Below are 19,857 nucleotides of genomic sequence, written 5' to 3'. Positions count from 1 at the left end.
TCGGGGGGATAGAAGCCAAGAAATAAAAATTCCCTATCTCCAGGAGTTTATACTTTACTCTTCCAGCAGGTAGGACAACAGAGAGAAATAAACATATGATGAGGGAGGATGTGGTGAGCACTGCTGGAAATAGTTGGTGTCTTAGGGACACAGAGACATGAACCTGCTTCCACTCTGGGGGTGGGGTAGCTGGGCAGGCTTCATATAGGAGGTGGCATTAGATATAAGGCTTAAAATGAGCAGGAGCAACAAGGTGCAAAAAGAACTGGGGGTGGTCAATCTTAATTAAAGAACAACCCTGGGCAAAGGCACAGACACAGGTACATTTAGGGAGCAACTTGATTTGGGTAGGATACGTGGGTGAAATATGACTGGAAAAGCAGGCTGTGGCCATATGACACAGGCTAAGGAGTCTGGAGCTTATCCTGAGATGATAAAGCATCAATGAAGGTTGGGAGTAAGAGAGAAACATGATCATAATCAGATTTGCAGAGGAGAATGGATGGGATGGATGCAATACGGGAGCCTAGAGACCAGTTGGGAGGCTTGTGGCTCGAGCAGTGGGAATGGAGCTGGGCTTGGATGGGAGGGCTTTGCTGGAGAGGCCCCAGCTCCTAATTGCCCCAACTGCAGATTTTGCACGTGAGGCAGCCTTCCCAGGGGCTGAGCAAAAGACTGAACAGGGTCCAGCATGGAACTGGCCCCAAACCTCCTGCTCTCACTTAGCCAGGCAGCTGGGTGCCACCTGCTGGTGTCTGGAGCCTTGCCTGGTTGGAGGAAGGGGGTTGTTTCCATTCCAGTTTTCTGTCCTGGTGGAATAAGCCACCATTCAGAGAACAGGCATTGTTTGGGGCTCTAGCACCCAAGTGTAAACCCTTCCCTTTCTGACATCCCCTCCTAGCTGTCAAGCTGAGCCTGAATTCAGCCCACCAGTCATGGTGCAGTTGGGGGTCTCCCAGGATTGGGTCACAGTCTCTGGCAAGCTCAAGCCAATGCATAGCGTATCTCCCTGGCACCTTCAAAGTTCCTGGAAGGTGTGACCATTTTTCCATGTAAGTTTGTGCCTTTGCAGTCCTTGGTCCAACACTTTAAAAAATGCAAAACTGACCAACCAACAGGGACTCACAACTCAGTCATTATATCTCAGCTATCTGTCAAAGCTGAATCTCCTGGCCCCATGCCAGTCACTCTTCCTGGAAAACTGCAGAGCTGTGAGGGCCTCGGAGTTCTCTTAGTCTGATTTCTCATTTTACAAAGGTTGAAAGTACAAGCTGCACTAACAAGGCACTGACCCAAGGTCACAAAAACATCAGGGTTGAGAGGGAACTAGACCCCACCCAGCCCAGGACTCTTTCTTCCCCACTTTTCGCAGCACGTACAATGGAGCCTCACTTTATATTCCTCAAGATAGACTTTCTGCATAACCCCCATGAAGGGCCAGCATCTCTCCAAGTCTCTGAAAGTCAACCACATTTTAAAGGCTGTTGGGAACTGGCTGGTGCCTCTAGAGAGGAAAGGGAAGGCTGATTTACTACACTGGGAGCTTGATCACCTACATACAAGGGGGTGGCGATGTGGGAGACTGAGATTTTCTTGGCCAAAAGTTCAGATAAATGATGAATGAAATTTTTAATGAAAGAGAAGAGATTGGACTCTCACTATACCTCTCGTTGGAGTTCAGAATAAGGTGGGAGCCAGGATGATGGCTCTGACAGAGTAGGGAGTGGGAGGGATTTCCTGTCTCCATCCACCAGGGTCAACTTTCTGGAACCCTAGGGTGATGCTTTTGCTCTCTGCCTGCACTCAGATCTCACTGACAAGCCTTATAGCGAAGGTGCTGCAGTATTCTGATATGGCATCCATCAAAGCCCTTCGGACCCTCCGTGCCCTGCGGCCACTGCGGGCCCTGTCTCGATTTGAAGGCATGCGGGTAAGACCTATCTCCTAACCGCTCTGGTCTGCAGCATTTGGTACCCATTCCCCCTTTACGCCCTCCATACTACTGACCCTGAGCTCCAGGCCCTACCCCCACAGGTCAGCTCAGGGGTCCCCACTTTCTGCTGTCACGTTGGTGGTGCTGCAGTACCCTAACTCTCCTAGTTCTCCTTCAAGTCCCTCTGTAAGCCTGCTTCCCTTCTCACCTCAAACATCACATCTACCAGGACTCAGACCTCACTCTCTCCTGCTCTTAGTGAGGCAATCCTGCTTCACAGCGTCACAAGCATCTCTTACCTCAATCTCCCCAGCCTGCCTTTTGTCCTTATTGCCAAAATCTCCGGAACACCCCAAGCTCTTCATCTTTCCATGACAAATGAGCCTTGCCTCTGACACTCCATTTAAATGCAGTGACATCAGCGGCTCAGCAGCTCAGTCACCACCCACTGGAACGCGTCTTCTCTCCAACCCAGCACAGTCATTGGGTCCTATGGATTCTCTCCTTTCATCCATCCCTCTCCTCATCCAAGGCTTTCAGCCGCCACCTCGCCCTCACTGTCTTCCTCAGGATGGAATGCTCACAAGTCTGGCCCTTGTCTTATGGGGGATGAGGGACTGCTCATTTTCTCCCCTCCCCTTCCACATAATTATGAAAGTCTTCTGGTACAGAAAGCAAGGTTTGCTTTCTTCCTCCACCACTGCCTCAAAGAAGACATCGTACCTTCAAAACAAAAGTGGACTTTTAAAATTAACTTGTATCTTTACAAACGCTAGAAGCTTATGATTGAAATACTTTGATGTTTATTTTATTTTATCTCCAGGTTGCTAATTTACAAATAAACAAGTTTGTGAATATGGATTTGGGTTTTCACTGATTCTTGACCAAAGCACACTATAAACTGTATTTTATAAACATATAGTTTATAAAATAAAGTAAAGTTCTAGAAGTCTGTATGTGCAAGTGCAAAACACACACTGGCACCCCTAAATGAGTATGTATGTGCTTGTAAGTGTGTCCATCTCCTCAATCCTAAGGAGAGACACTGAAACCTGCCCTGAATGAACTTTAGAGAGAATGTATAAACCCATCCTCACTGCCCAGTGTCTCTGTCTTCTGAGTCTGAATTATGGCTCTAATTAACCCACTTCTCTTGCTTCCACTGGCTCATGAAGCAGCCCGAGTGAGGGTAGAAAGAACTGGGATCGGGCAAGAAGGGTGTGGCATCGGTGGGGTTCCAGATCTTTCTGCCTTTCCCCCCAGGTGGTGGTAGATGCCCTGGTAGGCGCCATCCCCTCCATCATGAACGTCCTCCTCGTCTGCCTCATCTTCTGGCTCATCTTCAGCATCATGGGTGTGAACCTCTTCGCAGGGAAGTTTCAGAAATGCATCAACAAGACCAGTGAAGGCTTCCTTCTTGTGCCTTGGACTACTGTGAATAACATGTCTGACTGTGAACGTCAAAACCACACTGGAAGCTTCTTTTGGGTCAATGTGAAGGTCAACTTTGATAATGTTGCAATGGGCTACCTCGCACTTCTGCAGGTGGTGAGTCCTGAGATCAACCATGTCTCTTCCTTTGGCTGCTTGATAAAGTGGAGGGCCTGGGGTCTCCCAGAAGATGCTATGTGGAGACTTTGCGAGGGGTAGCACTCAGTGTGAAGTGAGATTATTCCCTGCTCCTACAGACTGCACCATGAGGCTAGAGGGCCCTACCAATGAGTGTGATCTCCCAGTAGTGCAATTAGACCAATTTGGGCTAATAGAATAGAATAAAGGGATAGGCCTGCCATGGGGCTATATCAGGTGATGACTTAGAATTCACTACTTGTACAAAATAGACCTGGTACAGCCACACAGACTGAGCAGTCTTCTATTGCAGATCGTCTCCTAGAGGGTAATAAATTATGTTCCAGTCTATTGTAATGATAGATAATGCTTGTGATGATGACAGTCAATAACATTCATGCTTCCATTCATTCATTCATCCTTTGCCTTCATCCACTTGTTCATTCAGTGTTAATGCAATTGCTTATACATTTGTCATGCAGTTACCCACAGCTTCCTGCACTCCACCCTTTGTTCATGCATTCGTTCAACAACAAGTCCCTGAGTAGCTATGGTGTGCTAGGCACTGAAATCAGAGTCATGTCAGAACTGGCTCCAGCGGGGCCAATGCTCTATGAGAAAAACAGACAAATAAGTGAATCAAAACAGAGGCCGATGTAGATGGATGGGCAGACACTGAGTGGCCTCTCTTCCTTGTTTCCAGGCAACCTTTAAAGGCTGGATGGACATCATGTACGCAGCTGTCGATTCCCGGGAAGTGAGTTTCAGCCCGTGGTGACTACCGCCTCCCGCTCTGTGCCTCCCGCCCACATTAGTCTATTTGAAATGGGGTGAAGGTGGCCTTGGTACTGGAAAAGGCGATCACCCAGCAGTCTGGCACTATCCCCCCGCCGGAGCAGTGTCCAGCTGGCCTTCTGTTGGATATTTAAGCTGACCTAGTCTCCTAGGCTTCTCAAGTTCTTCCTCTGTTCACCATTGAGGAAATTATCAGATAACCTCTAAAGGACTGTGCATGAGGGCGCTCCCTGGGCAGAGGCAGGGGCAAGGGCAGTGGCTAGCTGGAACAGTGGAATTTCAGGTACTGTCACGGCAGCCAGGTGGAGGAGATGGGTGCTGTTGGGGAAGGACCCTTTCCTGCTGGGGCACAAGACACCGCTGATGCCCTGCCCCATATCCCCTCAACCCACCTCTGAGTTCACTCTCATCCTTTGTTTCTTATTCTGTCTGAGATTTGATTTTCTTCAGTGCCTCAGAGCTGGCTCAGCAGCTTTTCCCCCAAGGGCAGAGGACTTCGAGTCTACAGGGGCAACCCTCACAAATGAGCTCTGGGAGTCTGTAGATAAAAGCTCTCACTTCCCTGTCCCTTGGAGGTACAATTCTGAAGTGTGTTCTACAGTCCTTAGAGCATGGAGTGCCTGTTGCCCATGGTAGTGGTGCTGCCTTTATCCTGTTCCTGCCTCCCCCTCTCTCACTTCTGCTTCCTGGGATCACCTCGCAAATAAGCCACCTGCAGCCAGGTCCTTGTCTCAGGGTTCTTTGGGGTAAACACAAGCTAAGATGCCCCCTCGTCCCCATGCCCCCACTTGTCTGCTCACAGGTGAACATGCAGCCCAAGTGGGAGGACAACGTGTACATGTACTTGTACTTCATCATCTTCATCATTTTTGGCAGCTTCTTCACACTCAATCTCTTCGTTGGGGTCATCATTGACAACTTCAACCAACAGAAAAAAAAGATAAGTGGGGCTTAGGTGTTTCTGTGGTAGTGATGAGTCTTAGACTTACCGTCGATCCCCGGGCCTCGTGACTGAAGCAACACTAGTCACAGCCCCCATGCCTGACCAGGAGCCCAATCTTGGCTTTTAGCACCAACACCGACCTTTGCCCCCTGATTGCAGGCTTCACCCCTGTCTGGGGTCTGGGCCCAGAAAGGACTGAAGGCTGCCATCTGGGGGCAATAACAGTGGTGTGTGTTATCCTATCTCTCTGCACTTAGGGGGCCAGGACATCTTTATGACAGAGGAGCAGAAGAAGTACTACAATGCCATGAAGAAACTGGGCTCCAAGAAGCCCCAGAAGCCCATCCCACGGCCCCTGGTGAGCCCCAGAGCTCGCCTCTCTAGCAGAAAGTGTCTGGAAATCCAACCTGACAGCCCATGCCTGTGCTGGTAGGCGTCTGGCCAATGCTCTCTGTGGAGGAGGAGATCTGGGTTGATTTTGAGGATGAGGTAATGAGAGATCCCAGGCCCAAGGAAGAAAAGTCTGCAAGAAGCAACTCTGATCTTCTGGAGTGAACATACTCCTGCAGGTGTTCCAGATAGACCTGTTTAGGGAAGTACTTGAGTTGCCCAACAGGCTTAAGTTTCCAGCACCAGATCAGGAACAGATTAGGCTAAATGATAGTAAGGATGGTTAGAACCCTGAGATGAAACATTTGTGGTTATGCATTTTGAATGTAGGTTGCAACAGATTGCCAGCCTCCCCCCACATTCTACCCCATGCCTACAGGAAGACAGAGAGGAAATAGCCAAACCCAACCACCCTGGGATCCTGGGCCCAGTCATGGTCATGGTCAGGTGACACAATAGGAACCAAAAATTATCCTACTCTAGTGTTTAAAGATTGACCAAAACTTAGAGGCATACTCCCCTGTGATTCCTTTATTCAAAAAGGTCCATGGCACAATCCCATTAGCCCTTCTCCACACAAGGGCAAAACCTAAAGACCTTCAGCAAAGGTACAGGCCTTTCCCTAAATGAATCAGGGAGACATACATTCTGTTGGCCAAGACATTATAATTTCTAAATCGAGGCATGGGGTTTGAGTAAGATACCAAAAACTTCATGAGCACAAAGTCTTAAAAACATTTACAGGAGGAAAAGAAAATGCTATGACCTTTCACATGCTTTACTTGGATACAGTGGTCACAAATGTATTACTATTCTCCATTCTGATAAGAAGTGTTACAATGGGGAGTGATAAGGTGTTCAGACCTCTGTAGGGTCAGAGGTGTCCTTCCAAATACCTCATAAGATCAAGATAACTGGGGTTGAGTTAGCCTGACGGAGAGTCCCTAAGGCTCAGGGAGTATCCCTCCAATGTCCAGTGGGCAGGAACAGGCTCAAAATTAGAAGATGTAGGTGAAAGGCTGAGCCCAGCCAATCAGAGTCAAGCCGGGGTTACGGGGGAAGGATCCTAAGACCTAATGAGAAGCGAGCAGTTAGGTCCCTGCTGACCTTTTCTGGTGGCTGGACTGATGTTGAATCCACATTTGAACAGACACCAAGGTGTTCTGTGCTGGGGTCAACCCTTGGCAAAATCATGACAGTTTTGGGTACCCTTCCCTACATACTTGCTCCATCTCTCTATAACATCTCAGCTTCTCCCCTCTCATCAGCCAATCCCACAGGCCACCATAGCTTCCTCCTCTCAAGGAAGACAATTTCCTTGGGACAGGGTGAGCTGCATTTCCAAAAGGGACCCTGGAAAAGACACTATCTTAATATAAAGGTAGGAACCTAATGCTGAAACTCCAGGCACTGCAGTAGGAGTGGAAGTCAGTGGTTGGGCAGGAAGACCTACAACAAAATCATCACATCTCCTAATCAAGCCATCCCCAAGGTCCTCCAAGGTTGGCACTGGAGGAGGTCTTCCATGCGGATAAGCAAAGTGAGACCTCATAGCCCAGCTGTGTTCCTGACATTAGCCATCCCTTTGAATGGGAGGGGGTGTATATTACTAACTAACTAACTATCCACACTATAATAGCTTTAGTGGGGGAACATGGCTCTCTCCTTAATATTCTGGTCTAGGCACGGCAAACATTATTTCCTTTGTTCCCTTTAGCATAGCTGAGGCAAGGCTGGAACATTTAAACAAGACTTTGAGGTTTCGGATACCAAAAGGGAAACTAGCAGATCAGGGCCCAGGCGGCAATTGCAGCTGGCTGCTCACCAGGGCCCACGAGCCTTGGCCCATCCTAGCTCCTGGCCAGCATCCATATGGCAGGCGATGTCTTGGCACCCACCCCACAGTGGGACCAGCCTGATCATCTGCCCTCCACAAAGTCCAGAGCCAAGAAAGAAGCCCAAGCAATAAGAGAAATGCCCACTCCCACCTAAGACTCACCTTCCCAGCTCCAGTTTCCTCCTCACTAGATTATTGGCACTGGAAAGGCCATCTTCTTCCCTGAGGGGTCCCAGCAGGTTGAGCTAGTCAGGTAAGCTGAGCATTGACACAGGACTCTGCTCCACAGGTGCATGGGTGCCAGTTCATGGCAGAGCCAGCCTCGGATGACATAGGGACCTCCAACACAGGCATGTACATACTACTCCTTGCCACACGTGAACCCCAAGTTCTAAATCTTATGCTTCATCCATAGCAGAGCCTAAGGCTTCCACAAGACTGGGAAATTTTATTCTATAACATTCCCTACTATAGAAATCACTAAAATCAGGTTTCACATACTCCACTTTATAGGAAAATAATAGGCTCCAGAATATCACATCATCAGTCACCCACTTCATCATCTCTGAGAGCCCCGAGGGTTGCAAAGAAGTGATCCCTGCCCACAAGCGAAGCCAAGAGCAGCTAGAAAGCCGCTCCACTCCCCAGCAGCTGAATATCCAGGGCAAACTTGATGCCCAGAACTTAGTAATGTTGCCTGCTCTGTTTAGTTAGAAGTCATGAATGGGCCTCTTTTTTTTTTTTTTTGCCATTTTCAGTGATGAAATGAAAGCTATTAGTGGCTCAGCATCCCAGAAAAGACATGAGCCAGCAGCTATGCCTGGAGCCAGACCCACTCTGATTCTTTGCTCAAACCCTGCAGGGTAGCAACCCATCCCCACCATGAAGCAGAAAGCAGGAACCAGCCCTGTCACAGCCCTTCTCCCCTTTGTGGCTCCTGGGAGCTCCCTGGTGAGACTCATGACAGGTTCCTTTCTCCCTCACAGCCGCTCATGCAGAGCCCTGTACACAGTACACATTCAGGAAGTGCCTTTTGTACAGAATTAAATGTAATCAACCTAGTGGAGTGGCTTTATAATTCTGTTTGAAGTGTGTGTAATTCAGAGCTGTCCGTTCTGTCATCCATTCATTCATCTGCCTATTGATCATCTGTTGCATTCCAGATACTATGCAGACCCTGGGGATAGGGCAGTGAGATGTTCCTGCCCTCACAGAGATGACAGTCCAGTGACACAGGAAAACAATTAGTAAAAATCACACACATATTAATTCACAGGCTGGAGAAATTGCCAAGGGAGAAAGAATGGCGTGAAGAGCGAAGGGTACATAGGACTAAGCCTTGAGGAACTCTAATATCTAAAGGTTGAGTAAAGAAGACTCTAAAAAGAGCAGACAGAAAGGCAAGAAGAGAACCAGGGAAGTAAGCCCTCTGGGAACCAAGAAAGGAGAGTTTCAAGGCAGAGGGGGCGGTAAGCGATGCCAAACCAGTATGTTGGACGTTACGAGTGATCTTAACAAGCACCATTTCAATGGCAGGATGGGGACAAAAGCTATGTTGGAGTAGGCTGAGGCATGAATGGGAAACAGTGATTGCACACAACTCCTTCAAGAAATTTAACTGTGAAGTGAAGAGAGGAGTAGGCTGGTAGCTGGAGAGAGATGTGAGATTCAGGAAGATTTTTCTCTAAGTTAGGAAAAACTAGGTCATTAGAGATTTAGGTAAGGAACCGAGAGCTAATAGCCAAGAGTGGCCAAGTGTGGCCAAGAGTCTCACTCATCAGTAATGAAGCAGAGGGACCAGGAGGTCAGTAAGTGGTAGCGATGAAGAGGGGGCAAAGGAAGGCTAACTTGAAGACACAGGCATCAGAGGAGGAAGGGTTTTACAAGACACAGGAGGAGCAAAGGTCTGGGAGTGACAATGGGGAACAAGAGGGACCTCAGCTCTGCCCCCAGCCCTAGGGTCCATGGCATGAGGAGAGTGAGCAGCCACTGAGTAGGAGGAGAAGTTTGCAGATCAAGGCAGGTGAGTTCCACAGAGCTCAGAAGTGTCTGAGAAGGTGAGGGTGGAGGATGAGGTTGGAATCAAGAGCTCACAGACCAATAAGATGTTAACAGCACAGGAAAGTCTAGAGGGCCACACCAGGAGAAATTTTTTAAACACCATAAAAATAGCCCCCTAAAAATGATCTCTTGGTTGTCCAGACCACTCTGCCTCTCTCCAAGAATGCAAACAACCAAGACCTGCTTAGACATCTGCACAAAATGAATCAGCTATATGTATGCATATATCCCCATATCCCCTCCATCTTGAGCCTCCCTCCCATCCTCCCTATACCACCCCTCTAGGTCATCACAAAGCACTGAGCTTATCTTCCTGTGATATGCAGCAGCTTCAAGGCTATGGGGATTTAGGTGGCCCAGAGAAAGGACTGGAGGGGCACTGCAAGTGGAGGGAAGAGCATGGACAAGGACAAAGTGCCTAGTGACTTCGTGGGGCCAGGAGAGGCAATGAGGTAGAAACAACTAAGAGTGAGATTTTGGAGGGTTAGGATTCTGCTTCTGTTGGGATGTGGAGTGTGAGGGAGACAAAAGAGACAGACTTTACAAACCCATCTGTGAAGAACACAGCCTCTCCAGATGCCTGGTTGATGTTGCTCAAAGGCCTGATGTACCATCTCTTGTTTTCTCAGAACAAGTACCAGGGCTTTGTCTTTGACATCGTGACCAGGCAGACTTTCGACGTCATCATCATGGTCCTCATCTGCCTCAACATGATCACCATGATGGTGGAGACTGACGAGCAGAGTGAAGAAAAGACAAAAATCCTAAACAAAATCAACCAGTTCTTTGTGGCCGTCTTCATGGGCGAGTGTGTCATGAAGATGTTCGCCTTGAGGCATTACTACTTCACCAATGGCTGGAATGTATTTGACTTAATTGTCGTGGTCCTCTCCATTGGAAGTAAGTGGGCATCGCATGTGGTGGGGACACCCAGCCTCTACTTGGTCTTGTTTTGGCTGCTCTTTCAAAACCAAGGGGACAGCTAACAAACTTTTAAAAACCTACGTTGTAAGAGGAGCCCAGTATTTGCTGCTTTGCAAGAGCAGCAGATTTTAAATGCCCCGGGCCTCTCAGTGAAATGCAGAGGTTCCACTAGCCTTCTCCATGCTGCCATGAAGGGTATACAGGCACCTACTGTGTGTGCAGCCATCGCCAGAAATTTGGGAGCCGATAGGGAACAATCGCGCACAAGAAAACCTAAGATGATGGAGTTTCCAATGGGTCTTATCTTTATGGCCTTCAGAGCAGAGAGTGGGTGCTGTGGTGTGAGGTGAGTCATAAAATACTTTCTGGAAAAGGAGGTGGTTGCCAGAAGAGTGAGGAAAGACTAGGAGGAGATTGTTCAAAGGAGATTCTTAAGTCAAGGGTCTGGAATTAAATCTCTGTATAACTGTCCACTTAGGGAATATGAGTGACAGTAAAGTCAAGGGACCAATGCCAAGAGATCAATGCTATTATGACCTAGTCTGGGTGTTGCTGAATGACAGGCTCAGTATTTGGGGGCCAACGGTGTTCAGAGAAAATGAACGGAGTCAGAGGTTAAAGTGGGGATTGCAGCCACCATAATTGAGTGCTTGCTGAGTTCTGAGCACTGGGCTGGGATCCACGGATCTCCACAGCAGCCCTGGGAAGGAGTGTTACTCTACTCATTTTATACATTTAATATGGAGCCTCAGAGATTAAGAAAGTTATGCAAGGTCGTATAGTTTGTAAAGGGTGGAGCTGAATTTAGACCATGCTAATGTTCTTTTTAATAAACTAACAGCCTCCTACCAACGACCAAGATACCGTCCCTGGCCTTCGTGTGGTTTAGCCAAAGTTGGATCCTATAAAGGCCAAATCCCAGCACACCAGGTTTACTTTGCTTTGTAAATATATCCTGACCTATTATATCATGACCTCCTTACTTTTCATGTCAGGGCATAGCTGTAGATTTTATTTTCCATTGATTTACTATCAAGAGCTAATAGCATCTGAATACAACAAAGGCGGCACTTAATCTCTGTATCCTGGTGCTGAAACACAGCCTTGGGTTGTGTTTGTTTGGGAAGTTTAAATTTATTTTTGTTTTTTGTTTTGTTTTATTTTCCTATTGCTGCTGGGTTTTCCAGGGGCGGGGTGGGGGAGGTTTGTTTTGTTTGTTTGTTTGCCTTCCAAAGTGAGAGACTCTAAAGGCCATTTATTATTATTTTATATTAGAGAAGGGAGCTTGCTTATGTGACTTCCCATATCAGTAATATAGAAATAAAATATACTCAGAGTACTCCATTCTATCATGGGGCCACCTTAACTACCAGTTCCTATGACCTACACAGCAACACCCGTCACTGGAGAGAAATCACTCATAATGACAGCTCGAAAACAAGTGCAAGAACCCACTAGCCATTCTTCCACTCTCCCTCCCTCTCCCCTTCTTCCTTTCCACCTGTAAGACATGTATTGATTGTCTGATTGTTACAAGTATGAAGACTCATTCTCCCTTGTAAAGGTAGGCTAGTTGGCTGGCAGAATCTTAGTAGATTATAAAAACACATATGTATCTCACACTATGGGAAAATGCCCCAGTTAAACTGGACTTTAAGAGAGGGGCTTTCATAAAGATTTCATAATACAAAATTATAATTATCGCAATTCTCCTCCATTTCCTTCCTCCTTCCAACACAATACTGTGACCACCCATATTCATAGGACAAAAGGCGAGTAGGAGAATGGGATCAAGGGCACCCTGGCAAGGAGGGAGAGCTTCTATCATACCCCTCACCATTTCTCCTGAGAGGTTTTGGATCCTGTTTGACCTAAAGGCCTTGCCTAATCTTTGATGGTCTTAACAGGCCTCCACAGGTCCCCAAGACCAAGTTTCACCAGTCTTCAAGTTAGATATCACATAGGGAGATATACACACTCTTGTTCATAGTTCAGGTTAGGGGGCTATAAATGACCTTAAACTAGCCCATCTCTAGGCCCTAACACAGAGTTCAAACACAGCTGGAAATGAAAGAAACAAATAAAATCTATTATGCAGACAGCTGGCCATTCAAAACCATTCTGTTTTAGCTGTCAGCAAGTTGCCCAAGTCCTCAGGCCCCTTATAATTAATACTAGGCTCTGTACAATTATCCACAGGACCATGTGCCAGGAACTGAGTCAATCTTCACAGTAGGAGATAGGGAGATGAATCACAGTGGGTCCCAGCCTTCACAGAGCACAGGACCAGGGTGGAAGTAAAGGCATTATCCAAAGGCTGAATTCTCAGGAAAGAGCCGGGTCTATGTTACAGACAAAAACAGACAAAGGACTGAGAGCATGTGGAACAGGGTGCAATCACTTCCAGCTGAACTAGGCTGCAGAAATTGGGTTTTGACCATGGAGGTTGACTAAGAATGTATCTGGATGGAGGGAAAGATAAGAACATGGTGGGAAAGGTGAGACTTACTCGAGGGAGACGGGATTTATGCAATGGACACTTACTGAGCCCCTACTTTATGCCATCCACTGTGCCAGGCTCAGAGGGTCCAGAGTCCCTGAATATGGATGCTCACTTGGAGGTCCATACCAGCCAGAGAAGAGGGGGTGTGATCCAGTCAACTTTGTCAGGGCTCGTGGTTGGAAGTACTAATTAGATCATTTCCCCTCACTTTTAAAGGCCTGGTGTTTTCTGCAATTCTTACATCGCTTGGAAATTTATTCTCCCCAACGCTCTTCCGAGTCATCCGCCTGGCCCGGATCGGCCGCATCCTCAGGCTGATCCGTGGGGCCAAGGGCATCCGCACGCTGCTCTTCGCGCTCATGATGTCTCTGCCCGCCCTCTTCAACATTGGGCTGCTGCTCTTCCTGGTCATGTTCATCTACTCCATCTTCGGCATGGCCAACTTCGCCTACGTCAAGTGGGAGGCTGGCATTGATGACATGTTCAACTTCCAGACCTTCGCCAACAGCATGCTGTGCCTCTTCCAGATCACCACGTCGGCAGGCTGGGACAGGCTTCTCAGCCCCATCCTCAACACGGGGCCTCCCTACTGCGACCCCAACCTGCCCAACAGCAACGGCACTAGAGGGGACTGTGGGAACCCCATCGTGGGCATCCTCTTCTTCACTACCTACATCATCATCTCCTTCCTCATCGTGGTCAACATGTACATTGCGGTGATTCTGGAAAACTTCAATGTGGCCACGAAGGAGAGTACGGAGCCCCTGAGCGAGGATGACTTTGACATGTTCTACGAGACTTGGGAAAAGTTCGACCCGGAGGCCACCCAGTTCATTACCTTCTCTGCCCTCTCAGACTTTGCAGACACGCTCTCTGGCCCCCTGCGGATCCCAAAACCCAATGGGAATATATTAATCCAGATGGACTTGCCCTTGGTCCCTGGAGATAAAATCCACTGTTTGGACATCCTGTTTACCTTCACCAAGAATGTTCTGGGAGAATCTGGGGAGTTGGATTCTCTGAAGGCAAATATGGAGGAGAAATTTATGGCAACTAATCTTTCAAAAGCATCCTATGAACCAATAGCAACCACCCTCCGGTGGAAGCAAGAAGACATTTCAGCCACTGTCATCCAAAAGGCCTATCGCAGCTACGTGCTGCACCGCTCCATGACGATCGCCAATCCCCCGCCTGTGCCCAGGGCTGAGGAGGAGGCTGTGTCACTCCCAGATGAAGGCTTTGTTGCATTCGTGGCAAATGAAAACTGTGTGCTCCCAGACAAATCTGAAACTGCCTCTGCCACATCTTTCCCACCATCCTACGACAGTGTCACTAGAGGCCTTAGTGATCAAGTCAACTTAAGCACGTCTAGCTCGATACAAAACAAAGGGGAGGCTGCCACTAAGGAAGCCACTGGGCCCTAGTGAGGACCCTCCAGCATGGGCATGTCCAGCTCTGACGTATCCTTCTGCTCTGTGACAACTTACCACCACCGCCTCACCAACGCATGCCACTGGTCGCAATGTCAGAATGGGGCAGGGAATATAGTTGGTACCCACCTTTGGAGAAACCCTCACACACTAACAAGAGTCAGAAGCCAAGGGCGTCTCCGCTGTGACTTCCCTTTTAATTTTCAATATCAGATGATGGGTTCCCTTACTTTCCAGAAAATGTCCCTGGAACATTTTATTTTGATGGTGACCAGAGCTTATATTTACCAAGACAAACACCTCAGGACCAGAACTTCCAAAGATACCTGGCAAGAATGTTGCTAAAGGTCCAAGGTCATCCTCTGTGAAACGCCACATAGAGACTGGCAGTGTTATTTAGGATTTTGCATGACTGCATGCTGAGAGCTGCCGGACAGCTGCTCCAGCCCAGGGTAATACCTGTGGTCTATGTCATGAAAGGCCTCTGAGATACCCATTAAAATTAATATTTTTAAAGGTATGTCAAAACCAATGTTATATCCTAAAGCATCATTTTAAAAAATTATGTGACACTGACATGTCATAAATCACTTCTTCACTTTCAGGGTTCCTGATATTTTGCAGTTTGTGTTCAGGCTGGGTAGGCAGGAAGGAGCACTGTCCTGGGAGCCTGTTCTCATCCTAACTAACTCTCCCACTGCTTGCCTGGCTGACCTGGGCCAAACTCATTCCCCTCTGAACCACTTCCCCATGGTGGTGGGGGGCAGAATGGACAGTCTTTGCAGCCTTTGCATTTCATGTTGTAGAACTCAGTGATGCCCTGTCCCAATTCAGACGACGAAAATACTCTCCCCTGAAGCGGCAATGGCCAGACCTTTCTGCTCTATGGCCAAAAGACAGCTTTTGAATATATTCTAGAGGCTGTTTCACATCTCATAGACTTAAGGATGGGGGTTTTCACATTCCCCTCGGACCAGGACTCCATAATTAGTATAATCAAAAATAAAGGAACATTTTGAGAAAGATGATCTGGGAGACAAAAGGTAAGGCCAATACTTTCTTTAACTCATCCTACAAATGTTTTAAAGTACCTATTATATGACAGGCACTGCTCTAAGCACAAGACATAATGAGAGTTAAGCCCCAAAAGATTCACTGGATTTATGCATTGAATGGTGGAAGGGTTGCCAAGGGATGATATTCAGGCCAAAGTCACATGGCAGGTCTTGAGATGAAAGAGATTAAGAAGTTCGTGTGATAGCATAAGACATAAAGGGTCTTAATGAGAGCCATGATCGTCTATTAACTCTTGGGACATTCCTTGCCATGATGACAAGGATCAGGTCAATTCATTGATATGTATTTTATCGCTTCATAAGATTTCCCATTTATTCAATTACAAAGACTAAAGACTGGTCCCCCTGACAGGCTTCATGGACACAGATTTTTCTGGGGCCGCACAGAAAAATCTATCCTTTCTCTATCACAGTTGGCCCAGCAGAGGCTAAAGAGGCTTTCGAAATGCTTATTGGGGTTTGCAAGCACCCACAGAAGCAGGTTAATAAGATGATGATGGAATAGCTGAGGGCACAGGCTGACCCAGTACAGATCAGCTGTTCTCTGGATGCTTGGTTTGTATCTAAAAGATGAGTTCAACCAAATGGCACTGGACCAGAGAGCACACATATTCACTGTGCAGCTACTTCAACAGCTAAATCTCACGCAGCCGATGAAAATGCCCTCGGAGAGGATGCTTGCCCAAGTGTTTATAAGACAGCTGGGTGGACAGAGAGCTTAGGGAGTGGCTTACTTTTACAATGTTTTGTGGAAGACTTAAATGTACCCAACCATCAGAGTAGTTTTATTAAGTAGATGATATTATTCTCAAATATATTCTTGTTACATATTTTGTCCCAGGTTGTGAGTTGAATTGTGTCCCCCACGAAAGGTAAGGACCCCTACCTAAAACTGTATGGTACCTAGGAATCTGACCTTATTTGTACTTAAAATCAGTTCCAGGTGTATCTATATTTGAAAGGCAAATCTATAAACGTTTTAGAAGATAATATAGGAAACTATCTATGTGACCATAAAATTTTTAAAAGGCTGATAAACTTGACTACATTAAAATTTAGAACATAAATTCATGAAAATAGATCATTAAAAAGAATGAAAAGGCAAGCTGTCAAGTGGATAAAATAAATAAAACACATCCAACAAAATTCTAATATTCAGAGATTTTTATTAACATCTATAAATCAATACAAAATAGACAACACAGTAGGAAAAATGGCAAGAGATTTGAAAAGGCACATCACAAAGGAGGAAACCTGAATAATCAATAAGCATATGAAAGAGCACACAACCTAATTAGTAATCAGGGAAATTCAAATTAAAACCATAGTGAAATATCACTACACACCTATCAGCTTTATAAAAGTTTTAGAATCTAACAAATATCAACTGCTGGCAAAGATGTAGAGCAACAGGAAGTTTAATGCACTGCTGGAGCATGTAAATTGGTACAACCATTTTGCAAAACAGTTTAACTTTACTTAAACTTTTTACATATACTCGTGACTTGGGTTTTCCACTGGTAGGTATGAAACCTTAGAGAAATCCATGCACACATGCTCTAGGAGACATGAACAAGATTTCTTATTATCATTGTTCATAGTAGACCCAAATTAGAAACAACCTAATGTCCATCAGCAGTAGAATAAATTAATAAATTGTGGTACATTTTTAAAATGTAATTTTATGTGGTAATGAGAATGAGATATAGCCTTGTACAAGTTTATGGATGAATCTTAAAAACATAATATTGAGTGAAAGAAGCCAGTCACCAAACTATATATACTATATGATTTTATGAGGTTCAAAATCAGGCAAAATTAAATATACTGTTTAGGGATGCATAAAGAAAAGCAAGGATTTGTCCATTAAAGGCAGTGTAGAGGTTAGTAATAGGTGGAAGGAGGCATTGTGACTAGGTCCCTGGCAATGTTCTAATTTCCCACCTAGGTGGTTCTCTTTATAAGTGCTGTCTTTATAACCATGTGTTAAGCTAAGCATATATATCTAGTTGCAGTTTTCTGTGTGTGTGTTATAGCTCACAAGTTAAATTTTTTGAATAGCTTAGGTTAGATTCTCCTCCCTCTTCACAGAAGTAGTCACTATCTGCTGCTTTGAATTGTGGTGTTTCTGTCCTGGACTTGGATTATCTGAGCTGAGCTGTAAAAGGATTAGGAGTTCTAGCGTAGATAACAGAAAAGGAAATTCTAGAGAAAGGGAACTTTCGACTATCAACCTTATTCAATAACCATTATCTCTCACAAGTATTATTTCAGTAGCCTTACAGCTTGCCCCCATTTCTACTCTTGTCCCCAGCAGTCTATTCTCAAACAGCAGCCAGAGCTCAAGATCCACCCGTGGCTTCTATGTACTCCAAGTAGACGTTATTACCATGGTTTTACATAATTCAGCCCTTACTCCTCTCTGACCTCATCTTCACCCCAACTCTCTGTGCTTCAGCCACACTGTCTTCCTTGCTGCTCCTTACACACACCAGGCCTGCTCTTGCCTCAGGGCAAAGGCCCTTGGAACTTGCTTTTCCTTCAGCCATTATATCCACATAGGTCACTCCCACATTTTCTTCAGTTCTTCCCTTACCAGCCTATCTAATTACCAGCCCCATCCAGCACTTACCGCACTCTGATATGTTATATGTGTACTTTCTCATTGCCTGTCTTCCCCACTAGAATGTAAGCCCTGCGAGAGCATGGGCTCTACTTGCTCACGGATGTACCCCCAGCACCAAAAACAATGTCAAAGTAAATTCACGATATTTGGCTAATTTTTTCTTCTTAATCTGTCCAAAGTTAGCTCCTCATGGCCCAGTACCCAAAGGCCAGCCATACCATAGACAATAGCATGGAATAAACATGTTAACTTCAATAAAAATCTCTATTTAGAAAAAGAGGAATTCCTGGCAGTCTAGTGGTTAGGACTCTGAGCTCTCACTACCAAGGGCCTGGGTTCAATCCCTGGTCAGGGAATTAAAATCCCGCAAGCTGTGTGGCACAGCCAAAACAACAAAAACATTTAGAAAAAGAGAAACCACATCCAGAAGTGCCAGTCCACAGTATACCTGGGAGTAGGTACTGCTGGCCTTGACAGTGGAAGGATTTCTTGGTCCTGCTTCTGGGAGCATTCCTCATCTACTGTCTTACTCCCTCATGAGATAGGAACACTGGGAAGCAATTTCTTCTAAGGAATGAACAGCTTATTGTACTTTCTGTTGGTTACCAGTGAGCCTTGGAAACTGTTTTCAGGTTTGAGCAATCTTGGGCTGTTATTTCCCTGGACTGAAGTTTCTGTGGCAATACAACTCCCTTGAAACACTAGTATGATTTCTATCTCTTGCATTTTACCAACTCATTAGATCTTGTCAGGTTATGGTCCTTCAATCTAGAATTGGGACTGGATATTACTGCCTTTTAGCAATAGATGATTTGCCCTCCTTTACCCCTCAGCTGAATTGCCTGCATCCTGGCCTCAGGCAGCCACCATAGAGAAATATTGTTTAAAAAAAAAAAAAAAGAATTGGCTTGGGTATAGAGGCACAGCTTACCTGACCCTACCCCAGTCTGTATTCCACTGGACAGCTCTTTAAATTGGAGTAATATCTCGTTTGCCCTGTAAGAGTACAGGGACAGGATCCCTTGAGGGAGTGTGGGAGGAGGGGAGAGTGTCAGGCTTCTCCCAGCTCCCATTCTTTCCTCTATCGCTGTATTTCCAATCATCAATATGCTGGTAAATAGTTTAACACTTAGCTCTTCACAAGAAAAAAGAAATCCCTTATTTGTAGCATATTCTGATTTATCTGATGTAAATACTCCCACCATGGCCCATGTCAAGCTACCGATGTGACATCCCTGAAGGCAGATTTGAGAAGAGATGTCGACCTGGGTCAGTATAAGCTGGCTCCAGCACACCAGTTTCCAACCTCCCTGCGTTTCCTCCACCATTATTAGCTTGGGACAGAAACCTGTTTCTTCTACTGTCCAAGGCATGATTATAAGATCTTGGGTTGCTGGCCATAGTTAGAAAAGGCCTCTCTTTCCGCTTTCATATGAGCCAGTTTTGACAACTCTTTTTTTGTGTGCCTTTACTAAGCCTGCAAGAAGTAGCCCACACCTTTCCAAATTCTGTAGATTTTTCTATCAAGGTCCTTCAACTCCTCCTGTGAGAGGTAGGTGGTCTGAATCTCCAGATATAACAAGCTACAGCTAAAAAGCATAATAGAAATTTCCAGTGTCCCACCCCATTTCATCTTGGCCAGTGTCGCACTTTAAGGTCTATTAATAGTAACACCAGTTTCCATGTATCAATTTCTGTGTTGGTAAGAGTTATTTGGTTACAAGCAACAACCCATTCTAGCATAAAAGAAATGTACTGGGATTTCTCTGG

The 19,857-nt window shown here is 46.1% G+C and overlaps 1 protein-coding gene across 1 annotated transcript in view; it reads left to right on the top strand.

The window, feature by feature from the left end:
* Positions 1 to 14,379, top strand: part of SCN10A (sodium voltage-gated channel alpha subunit 10) — a 77,666-nt gene extending 63,287 nt beyond the window's left edge. The window contains exons 21-27 of the mRNA XM_024768938.1: positions 1,808 to 1,930; positions 3,197 to 3,481; positions 4,206 to 4,259; positions 5,100 to 5,237; positions 5,494 to 5,598; positions 10,158 to 10,428; positions 13,172 to 14,379. Coding sequence (XP_024624706.1) covers positions 1,808 to 1,930; positions 3,197 to 3,481; positions 4,206 to 4,259; positions 5,100 to 5,237; positions 5,494 to 5,598; positions 10,158 to 10,428; positions 13,172 to 14,379 — 2,184 coding nt within the window. The remainder of the gene's footprint in view (positions 1 to 1,807; positions 1,931 to 3,196; positions 3,482 to 4,205; positions 4,260 to 5,099; positions 5,238 to 5,493; positions 5,599 to 10,157; positions 10,429 to 13,171) is intronic.
* The last annotated feature ends 5,478 nt before the right edge of the window (positions 14,380 to 19,857 follow it).

This window comes from Neophocaena asiaeorientalis, unplaced genomic scaffold (assembly GCF_003031525.2).
Source record: "Neophocaena asiaeorientalis asiaeorientalis breed wild unplaced genomic scaffold, Neophocaena_asiaeorientalis_V1.1 scaffold1058, whole genome shotgun sequence".
In the NCBI taxonomy this organism is placed as follows: domain Eukaryota; kingdom Metazoa; phylum Chordata; class Mammalia; order Artiodactyla; family Phocoenidae; genus Neophocaena; species Neophocaena asiaeorientalis.
The sequence above is the reverse complement of the archived record's forward strand: the minus strand, read 5'-3'. Positions and strand labels throughout refer to the sequence as shown.